Source organism: Sparus aurata, chromosome 19 (assembly GCF_900880675.1).
Source record: "Sparus aurata chromosome 19, fSpaAur1.1, whole genome shotgun sequence".
In the NCBI taxonomy this organism is placed as follows: Eukaryota; Metazoa; Chordata; class Actinopteri; order Spariformes; family Sparidae; genus Sparus; species Sparus aurata.
In genome coordinates this window covers 12,542,314-12,561,938 of record NC_044205.1, presented here as the reverse complement: position 1 = coordinate 12,561,938, position 19,625 = coordinate 12,542,314, and the positions used below count along the sequence as shown (strand labels likewise).

Here is a 19,625-nt window from a genome sequence, read left to right as displayed (position 1 = left end):
ACTTCCTGGTTAGCACTCAGACCAGTTTAATCATTCCTGCACTGTGGATTCGCTGCTCCACAGCGTCTCTCACGATGCCGCGCTCGATAGATTGATGGAAAATGTCTGCCATTCGATTTCCCGCGAAAGAGACGCCAATCCTCGCGCCCGAGACACCGGGACAAGTGTACAAACTCGAGTGGAGCAGCCGCCCGGTGAGTCCGTTGTAAACAATAAACCTGTTTAACCTAATTCTGTATGTTCAATATAGTGGTGACATCTGCTGCTATCCGCTAATAGCATGTGCATTGGGAATACATGTGACGTTCACGTTCTTTGTGTGTTTAGCCCACACACTAGCTACACGTCTGCAGCCTTGCCGATAGTTAGCTCTCTGCGGCAGAGTTAGCTTCTTGACTGGACACGTTCTATCGCTGCACCCCGGATTTCTTTCAAGAAACTGCCAATTTAACGTAGGCACCATTTCACTGAAAATCCAGAGTCACGGAACACAGCTAAAGTAATGTGTTGACTGATCACATTCTTGTCTTTAATTCGGCGTGCATAAGACAAGGCATTGCACAACATAAACAAAAGATAAACATTTAAAAGCGAGTGGTGTAACATAGCTATAGAGAACGTGTATCCAGCATGGGTGTGTACGTCAGTAGAATTAACAAACATTTTTTATTAAATTGTTTTTCAGACTTCAGTGTTTTTAGTTTGAGCTTCAGCCCAGCACTATGGGAATACACGGACTTGCCAAGCTGATTGCTGACCATGCCCCTGGTGCCATCAGAGAGCAGGACATCAAGAACTATTTCGGTAACCACAACAGGCTCCGTTTCCCTTTTATATCTAGGGTTAGGATTAAGAGGTCTACATTAGAATTAAATGTGAGATTTCCCCTGAGTGAACTGGATCAATGCTGTGTGTCAACAAAGATTGAAGATATATCAACATAAAGAGTTATCATTTCAAAATTGACATCCATAACATATTTTATGTAAGGGTTAATTGACCCCAGGTCCAAAATGTAGATACCCAGTAAGTATCAAAACTATTTATTAGTTTACTTTTTTAAACTAACTATTTTCAAACCCTTTTTCAAATGGAGTAATATTATTCACTTTTTTACATTCAATGCTATTGTGTTGTTGATGTTGTTAACGTGCTTAATCTACTAACTGCTTTTTGTAACTTTTACAGGCAGGAAAATTGCTATAGATGCCTCCATGTGTATCTATCAGTTCCTGATTGCTGTGCGACAGGACGGGAACGTTCTCCAGAATGAGGATGGAGAGACGACAAGGTACAACCCCATAAATTCTGACACTTGGACGTTCAGACAAGGAGCCATAAAGGAGACATGTTACAGATACAGTACTGTAGTTCTTGGATGGACCCTAGATTCATTTTGGGATCAAGGCTAAAATAGTTTTTTTCTCAACTGCTTGCTGTCTTTCTCAGCCACCTGATGGGAATGTTCTACCGGACGATCCGGATGCTGGAACACGGCATCAAACCAGTGTATGTGTTTGATGGCAAGCCCCCACAGCTCAAATCAGCAGAGGTTTGTATGGGCTCTGATTTCCACAGGTGCCATTCTCCCTGGTAGTCAGATTGGATTAGATTGATAGTTATTGCTGTGTAGTATTGCTTTTGTTTACACTTAACATTGAATGTGACTTTAATAATAATTATGTGTACAATTGACTATGGTTGTAGTCTGTATAATCTGTTGTTTGATTCATCAGCAAAAGCAAAAACTTTTTAAAACTTATGTGTCAAGCATTTATTTGAAAATATTAAGGGGAAAAACATGTTAAATGGAATTTACAGACTTGCATCGCCTCTCATTATCCTTTTTAAAATACTGAATTTCCATTTGTGTTTGTAACTTACATGATTTGTATCTTCTTTCTCGCACGATGTCTTTGCTCTTATCTTCACCCCCAGCTGGAGAAGAGAGGGGAGAGGAGGGCAGAAGCTGAGAAGATGTTGGCTCAAGCCCAGGAAATGGGTAATGTTAATGCTTTCTGCACTTTGTTTAACAATAGTCATGACTGATGCCAGTCTGGATTTGTTGGCTGTGCTTTATGCAGTCCCTGACACTCTTAATGAGGGCAAACAAATGATATTTTTTCTACATATCAAAATCGTTGTTTTACAGCATGAAATCCATTGAGATCAGTCTTTATTTTTTTACAATAAGATTTATTTACATGTGAATGATGGATAAAATGTTAGACTTTGGTTATGTATTAAAATATCTGCAATTTGTGTTTCTCAAAACAGGCGAACAAGAGAATATTGACAAATTCACCAAGCGTCTAGTAAAAGTCACTAAGCAGCATAATGATGATTGCAAGAAGCTTCTGACTCTGATGGGAGTGCCTTACATTGAGGTGAGATCAGCTCTCCCTTTGATACAACTCTTGCTGGCTTTAAATACACTTCCACATTTATATTAACAGTGAACCTGCCAACCTGCTTTGAGGAATCTTTTACATGTTTATCATTACATTGATAGTCTCATGTTTATTTTCAGAATGGGCTTTAAGGGGCATATGAAACAAATGGTGAACATTCTGCCATAAGATATGTAAATGTATGTGAATTGTGATTCATAAAAGGTCTTAAAGAATATATTTTTAGAGAAGTAAAAATGCAGAGAAATGTCTGCTTCTCCACTGCCTGGTAACAAAAGTGTTTTTTCTCCCAAGTCAAGTGAACTCAATTGCACCAGGACAGCCGTGTGTGAATAATTCTGAAATGTCATATTGGATGTGTTTTTGTGTTGTAGGCTCCATGTGAGGCGGAGGCCAGCTGTGCTGCTCTGGTTAAAGCAGGGAAGGTGTTTGCCACAGCGACAGAGGACATGGATGGGCTGACCTTTGGGACAAATGTCCTGCTTAGACACCTGACTGCCAGTGAAGCAAAGTAATCTTACACCTGTGTCCCATTGTTACTGTGTCATTGGTTTCCACTGTTGCATAAATATTCAAAGGATAGAGATGACTTGATGTCTTCTCCCGTTTTTGTTTCTGGTGCAACTTTTGATGTCACCTCTGAATTATTTCTATAGTTGAAATAGCTATCCTTAATTGTTTTGGCAGTAGCATTGGATAAAATACTTATCACAGTTCACATGTTTTATTTTAATGATGGCAGTGTTGTTAGGTTGTTTCACCAGCTCAGGGAGGATTTGATAACCATCAAGGTATTTTTTTTGTTTTAGGAAACTACCTATCCAAGAGTTCCACTTCAGTCGAATGCTGCAAGACATCGGCCTGACCAATGAACAGGTACAGTTTGTTCTCTTAAAGGTGCACCACATTACACGATCAGGAGCACCATTTTCTATGTGGTCAAATTCTAGAATCACTTTTATCATGCTGGTCACTCTCTCTGTAAACCAAATGTTGCATTCATCATAGAAATGTCACAAAATTGTCCTATTGTTTCTAACTGTGTGCTGTGGAATCATAAACACAGTTGGAGTAGGTACATTGTGTAAACTGTATTGTGGTCTTTCTTGCATTAACTTTCTCCTCTCTGTTGTCCACCCTAGTTCATAGACCTGTGTATTCTGCTGGGCTGTGACTACTGCGGCACCATCAAGGGGATTGGCCCAAAGAGAGCCATCGACCTGATCAAACAGCACGGCTGCATTGAGGAGATCCTTGAAAACATTGACCCCAGCGTAAGTTGATGTCTGCTGCAATTTAGAAGTTCAGCCATTTAAATAAAGTGGAGTCTGGTCCTGATTCTTTGTGTGTGTGTTTTGCTGGTCTTCCTGCAGAAGCACCCTGCGCCAGAGGACTGGCTGTACAAAGAGGCCAGGGGTTTGTTCCTGAAGCCAGAAGTGGTGGATTGCTCCTCAGTGGAGTTGAAGTGGAGTGAGCCGGATGAGGATGCACTGATCAAGTTCATGTGCGATGAGAAACAATTCAGGTGAACCATCAGCAGACTCTCTTCAGCACTGTACTGCATGTTGAAGTCATCCTCTTTGCTTGCTTATTGAGTTCTCTTGCACTGATGGTAGAGTTGTTGTGATTGTATGAACAGAACAGCTGGTTATACGACATCTGACCACTAGGTGGCACTGTTGCTCATGTAAAAGCAGAGTTAATGGTTTTAGTGTCTCTTGAGCTTAAAACCTTTTTATATATAATGAGATTTTAAGTCACATGCCAGAGTTCTTTACAGTGAACCCTTTCTAACACCTTTCATATAATCACGTTTCTCTTAAAGATCTAATTCAGTCACTTCTTCTTGCACTTCTGTCTTATAAAGGCTGTTTTAAGAGCTTGTTTTTGTTGCTAATAAAAAAAAGGAAAGTTCAGATGGAAAATAACATCATGCATAGGATTCCATCTTATTGATTGATTGATTGATTGATTGATTTGGGTATATGTGTGCAGTGAGGACAGGATGCGTAACGGCTGTAAGAAGATTTTAAAGAGCCGACAGGGCAGCACTCAGGGACGACTGGACTCTTTCTTCACTGTCACTGGATCCCTGTCCTCCAAACGAAAGGTACATGTACACCTGTCTGTTTCTAAAATGATTGTACTTAATCTATAATTAATTTAACTACCTATAGTAGCATGTGTGAATCTTGATCTAGTCATTTTAATAACCATAAAGAGTAAGAGTGGTTCTGTAGACTGCACTATTTTGATACCAGAGTAAATTATGAATTTTCCCAGTCTATGTGTTTTCTTTCTTTAGCTGAGTTATCTTGTAAACGCCTGACTCATTTGCTTTTGTCTCACTTAGGAACCGGAGATTAAAGGATCAGCAAAAAAGAAGCAGAAGACTGGAGCCACACCGGGCAAATTTAAGAAGGGGAAATAGACTGAACATCGGGCGCCTTTGATTCCCTTGGGAAGCAATTATTTTTATGAATAACATCTATTAAATAGAATACAAAAAAGCTCCAGGTGAGGCAAGAAAAAGCTGTTACATAATCAGAGGTTGTGTTTGATGATTAGTTCAGCTGAAAAACTGTATGTTTGTGACCAAACATGATTTTGTTGATGTAAAACAAATGAATAAAAGTATTGAAGTCTTTTGTAGAGAAATTTGTTATTTTTCTTATTTCCTTGTTTGAATACAGCGTAATGTTTTTTGGCCTTTTGGCTTTTATTGATAGAACAGCTGAAGACGTGACAGGAAACAGGTTGAGAGAGGTGAAGTGACAGGCAGCAAAGGACCCCAAGTCCAGACTCAAACCCGGGTCAACTGCAGCGAGGTCAAAGCTTCTGTACATGGGACGCTCGAGCTACCCAGTAAGCTGAACACCCCAATACAGCATAATGTGATGGTGGCAGACATTACTATAAGAACTATTGTGGAAAGGATCACATAAATCGACATGCTGAGGAGTCCAGTGAATCAGCAGTGTGATGCCATTTCCTCAAGACATTTGGTTGACATTTACTGTAGTACAGCACAGTTGAAATGTCACTGTTAGTTTCTGGAGTTTCATGTTTCATGTCTCTAAATGAGATCAAGTATGAATTCTAAAAACTGGTTTATTTGTATGGCTGATAGACGAGAGCATAAGAGGTGTGGTGGAGGGTAATTCCACAAGGCACTGAGTGCATTTCTAGTCTACAGGCTTAATTGGTAAGTTGGTGGGCAGGATTGTCATAGTAACAGTCAATCTACAGCTTTCTGCAGCTAAATGTACTAATTGTGTGTATATGACACACATTTCAGAGTCATTTCGAGTAGTCACCTTACCCTATCACTGATGTAAAAAAGGCCCAGTAAGTGCTAGCTGATGCTGCTGCACTAAAAATTTAAAAACACATTTTTATTAATATTCTTTTACTGTGAAGAATTTGTCTATCATTTAACCTAAAAGAGACATTTCGTTTTCAAATAGTGACTATCCATTTTCATGTGTATTGTCTGTGTGCATATGAAGACTCAATCAAATGTATTGGAGGATTGATCAACCTGACAGAACATGATGTTGACAGTCTTATTTTATCAGGTGAGTTGCCGTGCGTGGTGTTATATGGAAAATATAAAATAAATATTTCCCTTAGATGGCTCATCTCTTAACAGAAAAGTCGGTGATGAATGAACAAGTGGAAATTACTCATACAGAGAGTGGATGTAGCCGTGTCACTTTAAAGACAAACTGAGCAATACAAGAGCTTGTGAAAGAGGACAACACATTTGTTTAAAATGTTTGTATTTTTCATTATTCTTACTGGTTAATACTTCCTAGAATTATCATTTCACATATAAAGTAAGGAAAACTGCACCATACATTGAATTTGGTACAAATAGGTGTTAGCATTACATAGTGATGAGATACCAAGAGCTGTATCTTGAGAATAAGCATTGTAATGAACCTTTAAAACCAAGAACCATCAGAACACTCCAGAGATTAAATACACCAATCCCTCAATCCAGCAGATTAAATTTTACCATCTTTTCCTGCTGCCATAAGCAGCAATTTTCCCCTCAACTGCTCTCAAAAGTACAATGCAATCTGAAGCTAAAGGGTTAATTTTAAGACAATCAGCAGGACTACATGATATAGATTTGTACATCCTGTGACTTAATGCCTCTTTAAAAGGACATATTTTCCTTCTACCTGTGGTGCTATTTATCCATCCTGATTGTTCTGCTGTAAACTAGCAAGATAACAATAAAACGCTTTGATTGATTGACTGATTGATTGATTGATTGCCGTAGAGATATAAGAAGGTTGGAACACCTGAACATAAACAACTATTTCCCTTTTGTGCTTTGTAAATACCCTGAAGTCACTGATTGAAATATCACAAACAACATTTTACTATAAAACTAATTTCATGATGATGCTCAAGACTTTTTTTTTCTATTTATGATCTCAAATGTATCCTCCCCTGTAACAACAGCAGAGGGGTACCACAGGGCTCTATTGTTGGTCTATTAGTTCTCACTATCTATGTCAGATCAGGTCAACACAAGATGTCACAATACATTTGGAGGTGGGTCTTTCTAGACTGATGAAATTTTGCGAATGGAGCATGTTGAAATACTTCCTGCTTTGTATCATAAAACAATTGATTGCAAAGCGTTAGAAAACATGAACATCTTAAACTAAATATTTTCTCATTACTCAACAAATGTCTCACATATGCCAAATCATCTAGACTCTCCCAGAGACCACTGTCTGGACATCAGTCCCACTGATCCAGTGTCCGTCGGCAGTGTGGTGGACCTGACCTTCTCCTGCAGAGGAAACCTTCCATTTTTCCATTGTTTGAGGTTTATGATCAGTGATGGTAGACTGACTTCAAGTCTCAAGAGCGGGGGAAATAATTAAATGCAAAAGTGTCTGCAACATTAGCACTGAAAGTGGACTAAAGTGTAGACCACCTTTGTCACCAGGACGCTCTTTCAACAAGCAGGCACATTTCTCTTCGGGGCCTTTTGGCAAGTGGACATGTGCCTAGTGAGCTGCGTGGGGCTCCACTCCAATGTTTAGACGCTCTGTTCTCTAGAGGGCGGACAGGTCTTTAATTTGACATGTCTATAATAATATTGAGACTTGTGATCTCGTAATTTGACTTTTAATTTCACAATGGGATTTTTAAACTGACAATTTCAAAAATGTTTTCGTCATTGTCTGGTTTTCATCTTTTCTCTTTAACTGGTGGAAACGGACTTCCGTAGGATGCGGCGGGGACGACCAAAAGCCTCTCTCCCTCTTTCTCTCTCGTTTAGAATTTATTCAGTGATCTCTGCCCCTCACGTTCATTATTTTGGACCCCCACAAACTGAAGATTAGAACTGGAGATGTTGTAGAAACACCTGCTGCTCACACAACAATCCCACAGTTTACATCTATCAATTCAAATAAACTTTATTGGCATGAATGAATTGAAACTATTGACACATTTAAATGACGTTATTGAATGACGACATTTTACACAAGAAAACTAAATACATTCATTTGCTGCACAGAACCTGCATGATCACGCAAGCGCACGCACGCACGCGCGTCACTGAAGGCCATGGAAACAGAACGTTGACCAAAGCTATAAAAGCTGCGGACCTCATTCATTTCTCATTCGCACATTAAACTTTGACAAGTTGACCTACTGCGGATTTATTGTTGGAAAGTTGCAATCTGGGAAACCCGATCGACTGGAAAACTTCTACTCAACAAAACTTTTTGGATTATACCTGTTCACCTGGAAGACTTCATCTCAGACAATCCTTTTTTGGATTAAATCTGATCATTTGAAGACTTCATCTCTGACAAACTTCTTTTGGATTTAACCTGATCACCTGTAAGGCTTCATCTCAGACAAACCTCTTGGATTATACCTGACCACCTGTAAGATTGTTTGCAAACAAACCTTTTGGATTACTTTGCTTTAGGACCACTACTGCCAGAAGTAGACCATCTCTAACTGCTGGAGAAGTGGCCTCCGGTTGACCCCCTGTGGCGAGGCACCTGCTGTCCTGAGTCTCTGCAGGTAGGAAATTTTTTATTATCACACCAAATGTATTTATTCATCTTCTTAAACGTGTAGAAGTGGGTTTCGGTTGGCAATGTGCGCATACTCTTGGAAAATGATCGAATTTACAGATAGGCTATTGATAACATTTTAGCTAGCCTTTCATGGAAAGTCACTTTTGGGTCGTACTCGACGTTTTCTCGGTGTAAAATGTTTTTTAGAGGTTAAGAATGCGCTGAAAGTCCCGCGAAAGTTGAGGAATGTGTTCACGGTTGTTTAGTGGTTTTCAAAGACTGTTATTTTTGTTTGAGGCATTAGGCTACATGTTTAAATATTTAAGGTTGAACATTTAGGGGAAAAGATGGCGACCGTGCCTTTTTTTGAAAAAACAACATGTTTGTCTCGTGCACCATGGAGACGATGGAACGTTAGGAGATAAGAACGTGCAGGTGTAAACACAGCAGGGCCGTCTGTCTGTGTAGAGCTGAGACAGCTGCTGTAGTTGTTGAAACTGAACTGAAAGTGTAACCGGATATGTTGTCAGAGAGAGTTCAAGTTCACAGTTTAAAATATATTTGAAGGCCTTCTCACTGTTGAGTTCGGTCAGCGCTCAGAGCTTTTACATGACGTGTTGGTATTGAAAAGGTTCGGCAGAGATGAGGGTGGCATCCTGCGTCCATCCCACCGTCTCCTCCATGACTCATGACTAATAAGTTAAAGGACATATTGGCTTAATCAGTTTTCCCTGCGGTGAAGAACAGATTATTGTGTGTGCTCATTTTGGAGAAGTTGTCTTGTTGACTGCGTGCTTTTTATTGAAGGTATGGACAGGTTAGGTGTGTAATGGCGCACGCTGTTCTGTGCACAGCAATATATATTTGGCGGACAGACAGTATCTAAATAGGACAATGGGCAAAGGGTTGTGCTCTTGGAGGATAAGCCTACTTACTTTACTTGATAGACTGCTATAATAAACGAATCAACTGATATTCATAACCGCAACACTGCATCGTATTTTATGAGCTAATGCCAGGTTTTAGATGTAAAATCCTCATCTGTACTGGAACTTGTAAGGAGTATCTGAATGAACTATTTCGGTCGATTCAAGGATTGTTGGAGACTTTTTACTTCGCCATTTCCTGGTTATTGCTTTTTTACTAGCTCGGATTAGTTACTGCGCGATTGTTTATTCTGGTAGTAATGAAAAACCTCAAGGTGTTTTTCCAGGTGAATTCCCTCCAGATACCTGAACTTGAGGTGTTTGATTGTGTCTAACAGATATTTATTCATTTTCAGTCATTTGTATCTTAGCTTCTGTCTCCCATCTTGATTTAATATACACTGTGGAAAGGCATCTCTCCAGTTGTAACGATGAATAAATCCTGGAGATAGCTTTTCTGTTAATTTGACCTTTTAAATGCATCAATGAAGACCCTAATCAACCTAATCTCTGTCTCTCCAATAGTTTTAATATTATTGTCGAAGCCTCCTATAATATTTCTGTGTGTGTAGTTCTTTTCCCCATTTCACTTTAACATATTCTGTATCGCTCCCTTTCTGCTTTTGAAGACCATGGTGTAGTTCAGACATTGTTTTTGAGTTGATAAGCTTGAAGTAGGATATTTATCACTGCATTACCCTCCTCTGAGAATTCAGGGTTTAGCCTATCTGTTTTTCATATAAATCTCTTATTTGTAGATACCTGTAGAAATCATTAACATTTAGTGGAAATCCCCTGATTTTGCTCAGACCTCAGACAATCAGATGATCACTGAAATGTGGAATATGAAATATATACACGATTGTGTTTGTAAAGACCTGAAGCGGCAGTTTAACAAGTTTTGTGTCATCTAATCGTTGACAGGGTAGAGACCGTAGGATGGTAGCAAAATGATATGTACTCAGTATCTGAAACATTGTTAAGGTCCTTCAAAGGGAATGAAAGTAACATCTCATTTTTCTTGTTTTGTTTCAGTATTCTGATTGACAACATGGGATCCAGGGTATCCAAGGCATCCACCTCACCTTCCGAGATGGACCCCGTCCAGCTCCCCAGAGGATATGATGTCCTGGAAGTTCTGGGAGAGGGCTACTTCGGAAAGGTGTTAAAATGTTGGAAAAAGGACATCAAGCAGACAGTGGCTGTGAAGATACCTAAATGCTTTGAGAATGACACCGTCAATGAGGTAGGAGGTGTTGATTTTGATGTTCACGGTTCAAGATATTGTGTAGTCAGAGGTGCTGTAAATGCCTCGCGCAAACAAGCAATTCCTTTCCATTTGAGCTGCTTTAAGCTATCTACAAATGTCACTATATGAAGAGATATTGATTATCTGCACACTATGTTTTAAGCGCCACGTTATAAAGACTTAACACGTTAACACATGAACTGACTGTAAAAAACTAATCATATCAAACTTGCCGTGTCTCTCCAGGTTTCCATGCTGAGACGGTTCAAGCGCCTGAAACTCCACCAACACAACATCGTTGAGTTCATGGATTGCTTTCAAACCAGATATGGAAAGGCAATCGTGTTGGAGCTGTTGGATATCACCCTAGGCGACTACCTTGGAAAGACAAGCTTTGCGCCTATGCTTGTGAGTGACATCAGAAGCATCATCCAGCAGGTATGACCTCCATCAGCACGGCAGATGGAAAGCAAAGCACTGAGCACTCTGTCACTTTTAGGCTTTGGTACATTCTTACTGACCTTGTACTTTCAGATGGGGACAGCATTTGAGGCACTGAAGGGGATCGGGGTGATCCATGCTGACCTGCACCTGCACAACATCATGATAGAGAATCACCAAACACGACCCTTCAGAGTCAAGCTCATTGACTTCGGTGTTGCCATGTCCAGATCAGAAGCCAGTCAGGGCAAGCGCCTGCAACCGATGGCATTCAGGTGGGCTTCATTATTTTTATTATTACACTGGAGTGAGTCCCCTCCCAGGTCTGACAGCGTAAACATCCTGTGTAATGTTTCTCCTCCACATTCAGGTCTCCAGAAGTCCTGTTGGGCTGTCCATTTTCTGAGGCCATTGACATGTGGTCCCTGGGCTGTCTGATGTTCATCATGATCTGCGGCAAACTACCTTTCAGTGGACGCTCCGAGTATGAAATTGTAAGTCACTTAAATTATTCAGACAGTTTGTCAGTCACTCATACTTGTGTGTCTTCACTCTTGCTTGTGGTTTTGCTCTAATTAGTGCTCCATGTACAATAATGAGTCATCTGAAGCTGGGACTCGAAAGAAAATTTAGACAACATAGGGAATGAGAAACCATCTTGGTGTTTTGTTCAAACAGATGGAAAGATGCTATAAATTTACTTTGAGTGAGACAGAAGGAAGTAATCTGATGTTTAGTGGTTCAGAGAACTTTGTACCTTAGCTACAATGGTGTTAGCATAAGCATGTTGTGAAAGGATGACCTGCCCTACTTTGCCTCTGATTGGCTGCCTCGTGCTTGAACCGAACCCACCGACGAGAACTGGCCATTCGGATATGGCGATTCATACTTTGCCCTCCTGAGAACAATACTTGCTCTTACATGTCTTGATGTAATGCTGTGTTTAATCTCCAGCTGCGGAGCATCATTGATCTCCTGGGTCAGCCAGAAGACCTTGTTCTCAGTACTGGTCTACAGACAAAGAAGTACTTTAACTGGACTGAGTCCAGCAGCTGGGAGCTCAAGGTACCACAGTGAACCTTCTCTGACCTTTAATCTTTTATCATCTTTTATTTCTTGTTAACATTTCCCAACATTTAACAGTCGATCATTCAAAATGATTCTGAGGATCACTGATACAAACACTTTGAACCTTCTTTCAGACATCTTTTGAGTATTTCAGATGTCACCTCAGCACTGTCAAGGACCACAAGCTCCAGTCTCTGGACGATCTCAAAAAAGTAAGTGTGAAGTAACTTTCTTTGTCACTATGACCGATTGTCTTTCATAATGGTGGAAATGACCGTTGTTTCCTCAACTAGATGCGTCTTGGGGAAAACAGTGAGGCCGAGGCCGCAGAGCGAGAGCAGTGCATCGAGCTCCTGAAGGCCATGCTGAAGACGGGTGAGGATGAGAGGATTACTCCCCGTGAAGTCCTCACTCATCCATTTATCACCAAAGACTACCCAAAGTAAGTGTGCATGTGAGGTGTGAGTCCTGTAGGTGGTGCTTTGTTAGTTAGTGACGATTTGTCATTTGATCAGTGTCTTGTCGTGTTTCCGGGACATCAGTGTAACAGCGAGTAATGTCTTTTTGTAGCAATGGGACAGAGAAGTCTGAGACGAGCCATCGTAAGATGATGAGACCAAAGGCGGCAGTCCTGAGTAAAAGACGCCCCGCTTGTCCTACAACAGCGCCCCCTTCCACTCTTACTTCTCACATTCCATCAGCAGGTGTGATTCTGGTTCGGCTTGCGACGGCTGAGAACACACTGCTGCTGGAAGGTCAGGGGAGCGAAGTCAGGTGAGATGTCTTCCTCTAGTCATGACACCCATTTCTCAGATGAGAAAATGGTTCAGATCAGCAGAAATAATAGCAGAGACATGATTCTTGAAGATGTCATGACAATAACAGGATAACTGTGCGTGTTCAGTGGCAGGTCTTACATTGACAAGACCTCAGGATGTTCAGCCTTCACTTCCCCGTTCTCGAGTGAGGACTCCACTCCATCCCCCACATTTCTATCGTCAGGTGTGGTGATTCTGGTTCGGCCTGCGACAGCCCAGCGCTCGATGCTGGGAGATCAGGAGAGTGCAGTCAGGTGAGATGATGACAATTAGGATCAGTTAACCAGAGAACCTTTTGTCTTTGTTTTTCACTCACTTCCACATCAAATCCACACAAAAGCTAGATCAAGATCTTTACTTCAGGAGGTTTGGTCCACAGGAGCCTCAGAAACAACAAAAATGAAAAGTTCCTTGCCGCAGCATGACGATGTGATGACGATAACAGGAATGACAGTCTAACTTTTTTGTTGTGTTTTCAGTTTTCAGTCTGGCCTGTACGAGGCATCAGTGTCCTTAGTGACTGACGTTGAAAGTGGGATGGAGTCATCAATATGTGAGGCCTCGGGCTCATGTGGTAAGTAACTGTCTCCTCTACTTGTGTCTGAACTGTTGTGCATTTTGGAGTACGGCTGAGGACTTTAATGTCCTTTTATTTTCAGGAAACACAGGGGCAGAGAACGAGCCAGGGAAGAAGAAGAATTTCCTCCGACGTGTCTTCTCCTGGATGAGAAAGACATTCAGGCCATGTGTTCCCTCTGTTGATGGTCCGGCCTGAGAACATGCTGCCACTTGAAGGTGGGGGGGGCAGAGTCAGGTGAGATGTCTTCCTCTGGGCACAACACCTATTTCTCAGACGAAAAAATAGTTCAGCTCACCAAAGCTAATAACAGATACATGATTCATGACAATAACAGGATAATTGTGTGTGTGTGTGTGTGTGTGTGTTTTTTTCATGTTCAGTGGGAGGACTTACATTAACAAGACCTCAGGAAGTTCAGGCTTCACTTCATCGAATAAGGACTGTGACTGTGAGCCTGATCCTGGGTCGGCCTGCGGCGGCTGAGAGCATGCCACTGTTGGAAGGTCCTGGGATAGAGAGTAAGTGTGACAGTCAGTGTTACCAACTTGATCAGTGCTTGGAAAAAAAATGTTTACACTGATTTATACCATTAATGAGAACCTGTGTGCATATTTGTGTCTGTATTCAGTGTGTCTGTGTGCTTGCGTGCGTGTGCTAACAAACAGTGTGTTGTCCATCTGTCCACAGTGGAAGTCACTGTCAGCAGTGGAGCAGGCCATATATTACCAACAGGCTGACAGAGAGAGAGCTCCACGCCCAGAGACACCCCGACTGCTCAGTCAGTCAAAACTATGTGAGTACTCACTGCTCAGACACAACTCGTACATGTTTACGTCACCACATACATCACTGGAGAAGAGTAGAGAAGTGTTTGTTTTTGTGTAGGGCAAAAGCTCCTAAAGGTCAGGACTGTCATGTGAAATGTGATGAAAACTACAAGACGATTGATTGTTAAATTACATACATTTTTCAAACAAGGATATGTAGTTCAAGGTATTTAGTTCAAGTAGTCACATTTACATGAATACAAAGTTCAGGACCATTACAGATGACTAATGGTACATTTTATTAGATTTAACTTTAATAGCGCAAAACAACTTCCCCACTGTGAACAATAACACTGAGGTACAATGGTTCCTGGTACAAGATCTTTAAAGGGACACTATTTTTAATCAAAAGAGAAAGATTTTCACTGACTGTTTTTTTTTTGTATGCTTACAAACTAAATAAACAAACAACGTTTTGGAAGATTGATCTGTATTTTTGTTTGTTGGTGTAGCAGCGTCAGTGGTGGCTTCCACCTCACGGGCAGCTGTGATGGAGGCTTCGACCTCACAGAGAGCTGTGGAGGAACCTCGTCCCTCGCAGACAGTCCCTGTCCTGTCACAGCACACGTCAGCGGACGGCCCTGGTGCAGCTGCCGCACACACAAACTCCAGTGACCGTGCACGTGAGTGACATGTATCACCTGCTCCAGGAGTACATTCTAAGCCCCGCCCGCCTCCTGGCTGCATGTTCTTGAAACAACTGTCACATCTCTGTCCTCCTCTGCAGAACTCACACAGAGTCCAGCCAATCAGAGGATGTGGAGCATCACCTGGTGACGGAGCAGCTTGATCCTCCATCAAGTCCACCCAGTGCAGAGCATCAGCTGCCCTCCTCTCCTCATGGTGGACTTCTGTGATGTCATGCAGATGGATCAATGGATGTGTAAATAGATGTACAGATAAATGTTTAGATAAATATATAGACTGATGTACAGATAGATGTATAGATAGAATTTAAGATATATGTATAGATAGATTTAGAGGTATATGTTTAGTTTGAATTTTAGATAGATGTTAAGAAATATGTTGAGATTGATGTCTAGAGCGATGTAGAGATATATGTACATATTGATGTATAGATTGATGTATTGATTGACTTGTAAATGCATGTTTAGGTGTATGTTGTATGGATTGATGTATAGGTATATTTCTGAATTGATGTTCAGATATATGTAGATAGATGTATTGATATATGTATAGATAAGATTTTTTTTTTACAGTAAAACTGTTTAAACTATATTGTCCAGCTCAATATGATTCATTTTGTGCAATTACATGATAAATCCACCCAAACCTTTGAGCATCACACTGACTTATTTTATAGTTTTTTCAAAATTCTTATTTTTTTACAGTAGAGTTCAATTAATTGGTAAATTCAGGATACATTAAGCTGTGTTTAGCATAACTGGTGTAATTAATAACTTCATACATGAGACAGACACAAAGCTCAATAAACATGAAGTGTCAGAAACGACAGCTGGCTTTTAAGCAAACAACTGCAGTGGTTCATCAGTGGGAAAGGTTCCTTATACAAGGTAAACAAACAAAGCAACAACACAAGCAAACAATATATCAGGGTGCTACTTCTAGCAAATATGAATAGGGTGTGGTAGCCACAGCTCCACAAAAAGCTGTTTTAGGTGTTAGTGCTTCGTCTACACTCATTTCTATTTCCAGGCAGCCGACAAGCTCGGGACGTGTTGTCGCCTCCTACTGTCCTCAATTTGAACAAGTAATTATCAACTGCTTTAAAGAGAAAGACAAGTAGTGTACGACTGTTACATCAAGTTGTACAGCACATCTTTTACACACATTAAATGAAACACACGTTACAAATAAGGTCTTACATTATGGGCTTATGTTAGCTTGCCTCGGGAATAGCAGCTAGCTAACACTTGCAGTAACATTAACTGGCTCAAGTTGCTTACTGGCAGATAAACTGGGTTAGTACAGTAAGTTAAGTAAAACCTTTGCTGATTTGAAAAGTGTTGAATAAATACATTTATAAATACATTAAATACATTTATTTATTTCTGTATTTCTGTATTTCTGTTCACCTACATATATTTATTTCTGTATTTCTGTGTCCATATGTAAATGAGGAGGTAGGAGGTCCTAACCTCAGTCAAGCGCATGATTGGTCAAATCGGAGAGCCAGACAAAAGCAAACGATTCCTTTATTTATTTATGCATTTATTTATTTATACATTTATTTATTTATTTCAGCATTTATTTATGTATGTATGTATGTATTTATTTATTTATTTATTTATTTTATACTTATGTAAGGTTTGGTCCTCCATATTCACTTACCCTGCTCTGATTTTGACCCAGGTGTATTCAACACTTATCAAATCAGCAAAGGTTTTACTAAACTTACTGTACTAACCCAGTTTATCTGCCAGTAAGCAACTTGAGCCAGTTAATGTTACTGCAAGTGTTAGCTAACTGCTATTCCCGAGGCAAGCTAACATTAGCCCATAATGTAAGACCTTATTTGTAACGTGTGTTTCATTTAATGTGTGTAAAAGATGTGCTGTACAACTTGATGTAACAGTCGTACATTACTTGTCTTTCTCTTTAAAGCAGTTGATAATTACTTGTTCAAATTGAGGACAGTAGGAGGCGACAACACGTCCCGAGCGTTTATGCATTTATTTATTTATACATTTATTTATTTATTTCAGCATTTATTTATGTATTTATTTATTTATGCATTTATTTATTTATTTATACTTATGTCAGGTTTGGTCCTCCATAAGTGAAAGCCTTCATAGAACGCTTTAATGCCGCCAGGGGTGTAGTGGTCGGGACGCGGGGGAGTGTTTTTCACTGGCGAGATTTTTTATTTGTTTTTTTTGGCGAGAACTTTTTAAATTTATTTATTTGTCTAATGCATTTTTTCTTTTAAACGTTGCCTCTGTTATCATTTTCGCCATTGTATAGCTTCGAATAAAGTAATAATACATCCTGCAATTCACAAATATTAATAAAATATTTATTGTAACACGGTGGGCGCGGTCACGGCAGGATTTGAAGCCTGTGTGAGGTGGCAGTGCTTATATGAGAGAGGAGAGAAACAGCGCCGTCTCCTATTTGCAATGCCATACGTCTATACTTAAAGCATTCATGCAATTATTAGGACTATAATTTGTAATGTGCATAATTTTGAATCTGTGTGTTGAGAAGCGCTGTGTGTGTGTGTGTTTGCAGGGCCATAGCCACCATTGAGGACACCGAGGTCATGTCCTCGTATTTTTTCCCCTTAAGTTTCGTTTCATTAAAACCGAAAGTAAACACGGTCGCGATATGACTGCAGGTCTATTTTTTGAACTGCAATTGAATGGATCACAGCAAAGATGCAACGTAGTGGTAAGAGGCTACATCAATCAAAGCTGTCATTTGTTGCAGCAAAAAAGGCAGAGGATGATGAGAGGTGAGAATTGTAATAAGCTGAGAATGAGAAAAATAGTGAGCTAGCCTACAGATGCAACAGATAGCCCATAGAGATGCTAACCTGTAACCTACTGTAAATGTAGCCGAGGCGAACAAAATGAAAGGACATGCAATGAATCAGAACATTTTAAGGCCATGTTCAGTCACAGTATGAATTATCCATCAATAATATTATTTGGATGTTTGGATGGATAGGTAATAATGTGACTAAACATGGCATTAAAATATTAGGTCATGACTAGTAGACTTACTTGATACTTCATTTCAAAAATTCAACAGAGGATGAGACAGGAGAGAGAGATGAAGAGGTTTAGGGGGAAGAGACAGAAGGAGAGGAGAGAGAAAGAGCAGGAGAAGGAACCAGTGAGATGCATGTGGACTCAGGTCCATTATCAGCCCATGACCCGGCTACATACAAAGGCCAGAGTCACCACTCTGATGAAGAAAAAGGTAAGCTATGGTATTACTGTACTTATTGTTACCTATATGCATTCTTTGTTTATCAGCAGTTTTGAGTCAACTGTTTTGATATGGGTCAAATGTGTATTCAATGAATTCAGAATCATTGCAGAAAAGAACTCCACCTTTATCATCTCTATCTCTGTCAATCACCATAGCCTATACCAAACACTTAATGTATACAGTTACAGATCATCGTAGATGTAGTTTTTGGTGAGGCAGCAACACCACACACACACAGACACACACAAATACTTCAGTTACAGTTTTATATATATTTATTTTGCGATTACAGCAACACACTGATACAAAGACACACACTGAACAGTTTTGCCTATGTTTATGTTGTGTGTGTGTGAGAGAGAGAAGGAGAGCCGTCTAATTGCAACGACATATGGCTCAAGCATTCGCAACTTGGGTCTATCCGGGTGACCTAATTAAAATAACATGGGTTTTTTTTTTGTTTTTTTTTGGAGAGTTCCCCCAGTGATAAAATCCCCACTACACCACTGAATGCGGCGTACAATAACATCAAGTTCACATGACAGGGAAGATGTCAGACCGTCTGACGAGACGGTCCGCCTCTCCTGGAATGCACAGTACACTCTGAAGAAGAGGACCTCAACATTTAAGTTTACAGAAAACCTACACACACAGGTCAGTACTTGCTGTTCGACTCTCATCACCGCCTGGAGCTCAAGCTGGGGGTCATCAGAGCCTTAAACCGTCGGCTGGGACCGTTCCCACTAAGACAGAGGGGAAGCAGATGAAACAGAAGCAATGGGAATGTGTAAACTCTGCATATACACCCGGGTCAACTGATCCTGCAGTAGACTAGGGTTTTTATAACGCACAGCTTTGATCTAGACTTAAGATCCTGGCTCGCGAAAGTGACGATCTATGCCACGTGATGTCGCCATTTTCTCTCTGTCTTTCCTCTTTTTCGGGCGCACAAAGAATCTTATATGTTATATGATATGTGAGGCCATGAAGGATAGTAGCGGTGCATCCTCCAAAGACAGGGAAAAGAAGGCCGCAATTGTGGGCTGCATTTGGAGGAGCCTTCAATTGGGATAGCCTTGGCGCGGCATTGTGATGTAATTGGCCTTCAAATGCAGCCTCCGAAGGATGCAGACCCTAAATTGAGACACGAGTCCGAGTTTTTAACCAAACATGGGCTTCTAAGAATGTATTTACTGAAGTCAAAGGTAAAGCCATGTGCTTAGTTTGCGGAGAATAAATCGCTGTGTTAAAGGATTATAATTTGAATCCCACTACAATACTAAACACGCAAAGAAATACAACAACTCGACTGATGCAGAGCGGCA

General features: G+C 40.5%; 2 protein-coding genes across 4 annotated transcripts; both read left to right on the top strand.

Moving 5' to 3' along the window:
- Positions 1–42: 42 nt before the first annotated feature.
- fen1 (flap structure-specific endonuclease 1) lies at positions 43–5,069 on the top strand. Of its 2 annotated transcripts, none has more exons than XM_030398772.1 (12): positions 43–194; positions 686–804; positions 1,189–1,291; positions 1,450–1,552; positions 1,939–2,002; positions 2,278–2,387; positions 2,786–2,922; positions 3,221–3,287; positions 3,554–3,685; positions 3,785–3,936; positions 4,407–4,521; positions 4,765–5,069. In XM_030398772.1, exons 2-12 carry the CDS (start codon positions 723–725, stop codon positions 4,840–4,842), a joined length of 1,143 nt encoding a protein of 380 aa, XP_030254632.1. In that variant the 5' UTR covers positions 43–194; positions 686–722; the 3' UTR covers positions 4,843–5,069. The 2 variants fall into 2 exon arrangements, with proteins under 2 accessions (XP_030254632.1, XP_030254633.1); XM_030398773.1 differs by having other exon boundaries at positions 190–452.
- A 3,015-nt stretch (positions 5,070–8,084) lies between these two features.
- On the top strand, positions 8,085–15,619 carry LOC115569747 (homeodomain-interacting protein kinase 1-like). 2 transcript variants are annotated; one of them, XM_030397826.1, is made up of 17 exons: positions 8,085–8,288; positions 8,380–8,477; positions 10,435–10,645; positions 10,895–11,086; positions 11,183–11,364; positions 11,460–11,583; positions 12,044–12,154; positions 12,292–12,369; positions 12,451–12,599; positions 12,728–12,931; positions 13,062–13,229; positions 13,455–13,549; positions 13,635–13,789; positions 13,936–14,073; positions 14,243–14,348; positions 14,838–15,005; positions 15,110–15,619. In XM_030397826.1, exons 3-13 carry the CDS (start codon positions 10,451–10,453, stop codon positions 13,748–13,750), a joined length of 1,614 nt encoding a protein of 537 aa, XP_030253686.1. In that variant the 5' UTR covers positions 8,085–8,288; positions 8,380–8,477; positions 10,435–10,450; the 3' UTR covers positions 13,751–13,789; positions 13,936–14,073; positions 14,243–14,348; positions 14,838–15,005; positions 15,110–15,619. The 2 variants fall into 2 exon arrangements, with proteins under 2 accessions (XP_030253686.1, XP_030253685.1); XM_030397825.1 differs by having other exon boundaries at positions 14,835–15,005.
- Positions 15,620–19,625: the final 4,006 nt, after the last annotated feature.

Excerpts from the sequence above, each read along its gene's own strand:
- fen1 (XM_030398772.1), top strand. The coding sequence starts at position 723 with ATGGGAATACACGGACTTGCCAAGCTGATTGCTGACCATGCCCCTGGT. Across the intron at positions 1,292-1,449 it reads GAGGATGGAGAGACGACAAG|CCACCTGATGGGAATGTTCT; the intron begins GTACAACCCCAT and ends TGTCTTTCTCAG. Across the intron at positions 3,937-4,406 it reads TGCGATGAGAAACAATTCAG|TGAGGACAGGATGCGTAACG; the intron begins GTGAACCATCAG and ends ATATGTGTGCAG.
- LOC115569747 (XM_030397826.1), top strand. The coding sequence starts at position 10,451 with ATGGGATCCAGGGTATCCAAGGCATCCACCTCACCTTCCGAGATGGAC. Across the intron at positions 12,600-12,727 it reads ATCACCAAAGACTACCCAAA|CAATGGGACAGAGAAGTCTG; the intron begins GTAAGTGTGCAT and ends GTCTTTTTGTAG. Across the intron at positions 12,932-13,061 it reads GGTCAGGGGAGCGAAGTCAG|TGGCAGGTCTTACATTGACA; the intron begins GTGAGATGTCTT and ends GTGCGTGTTCAG.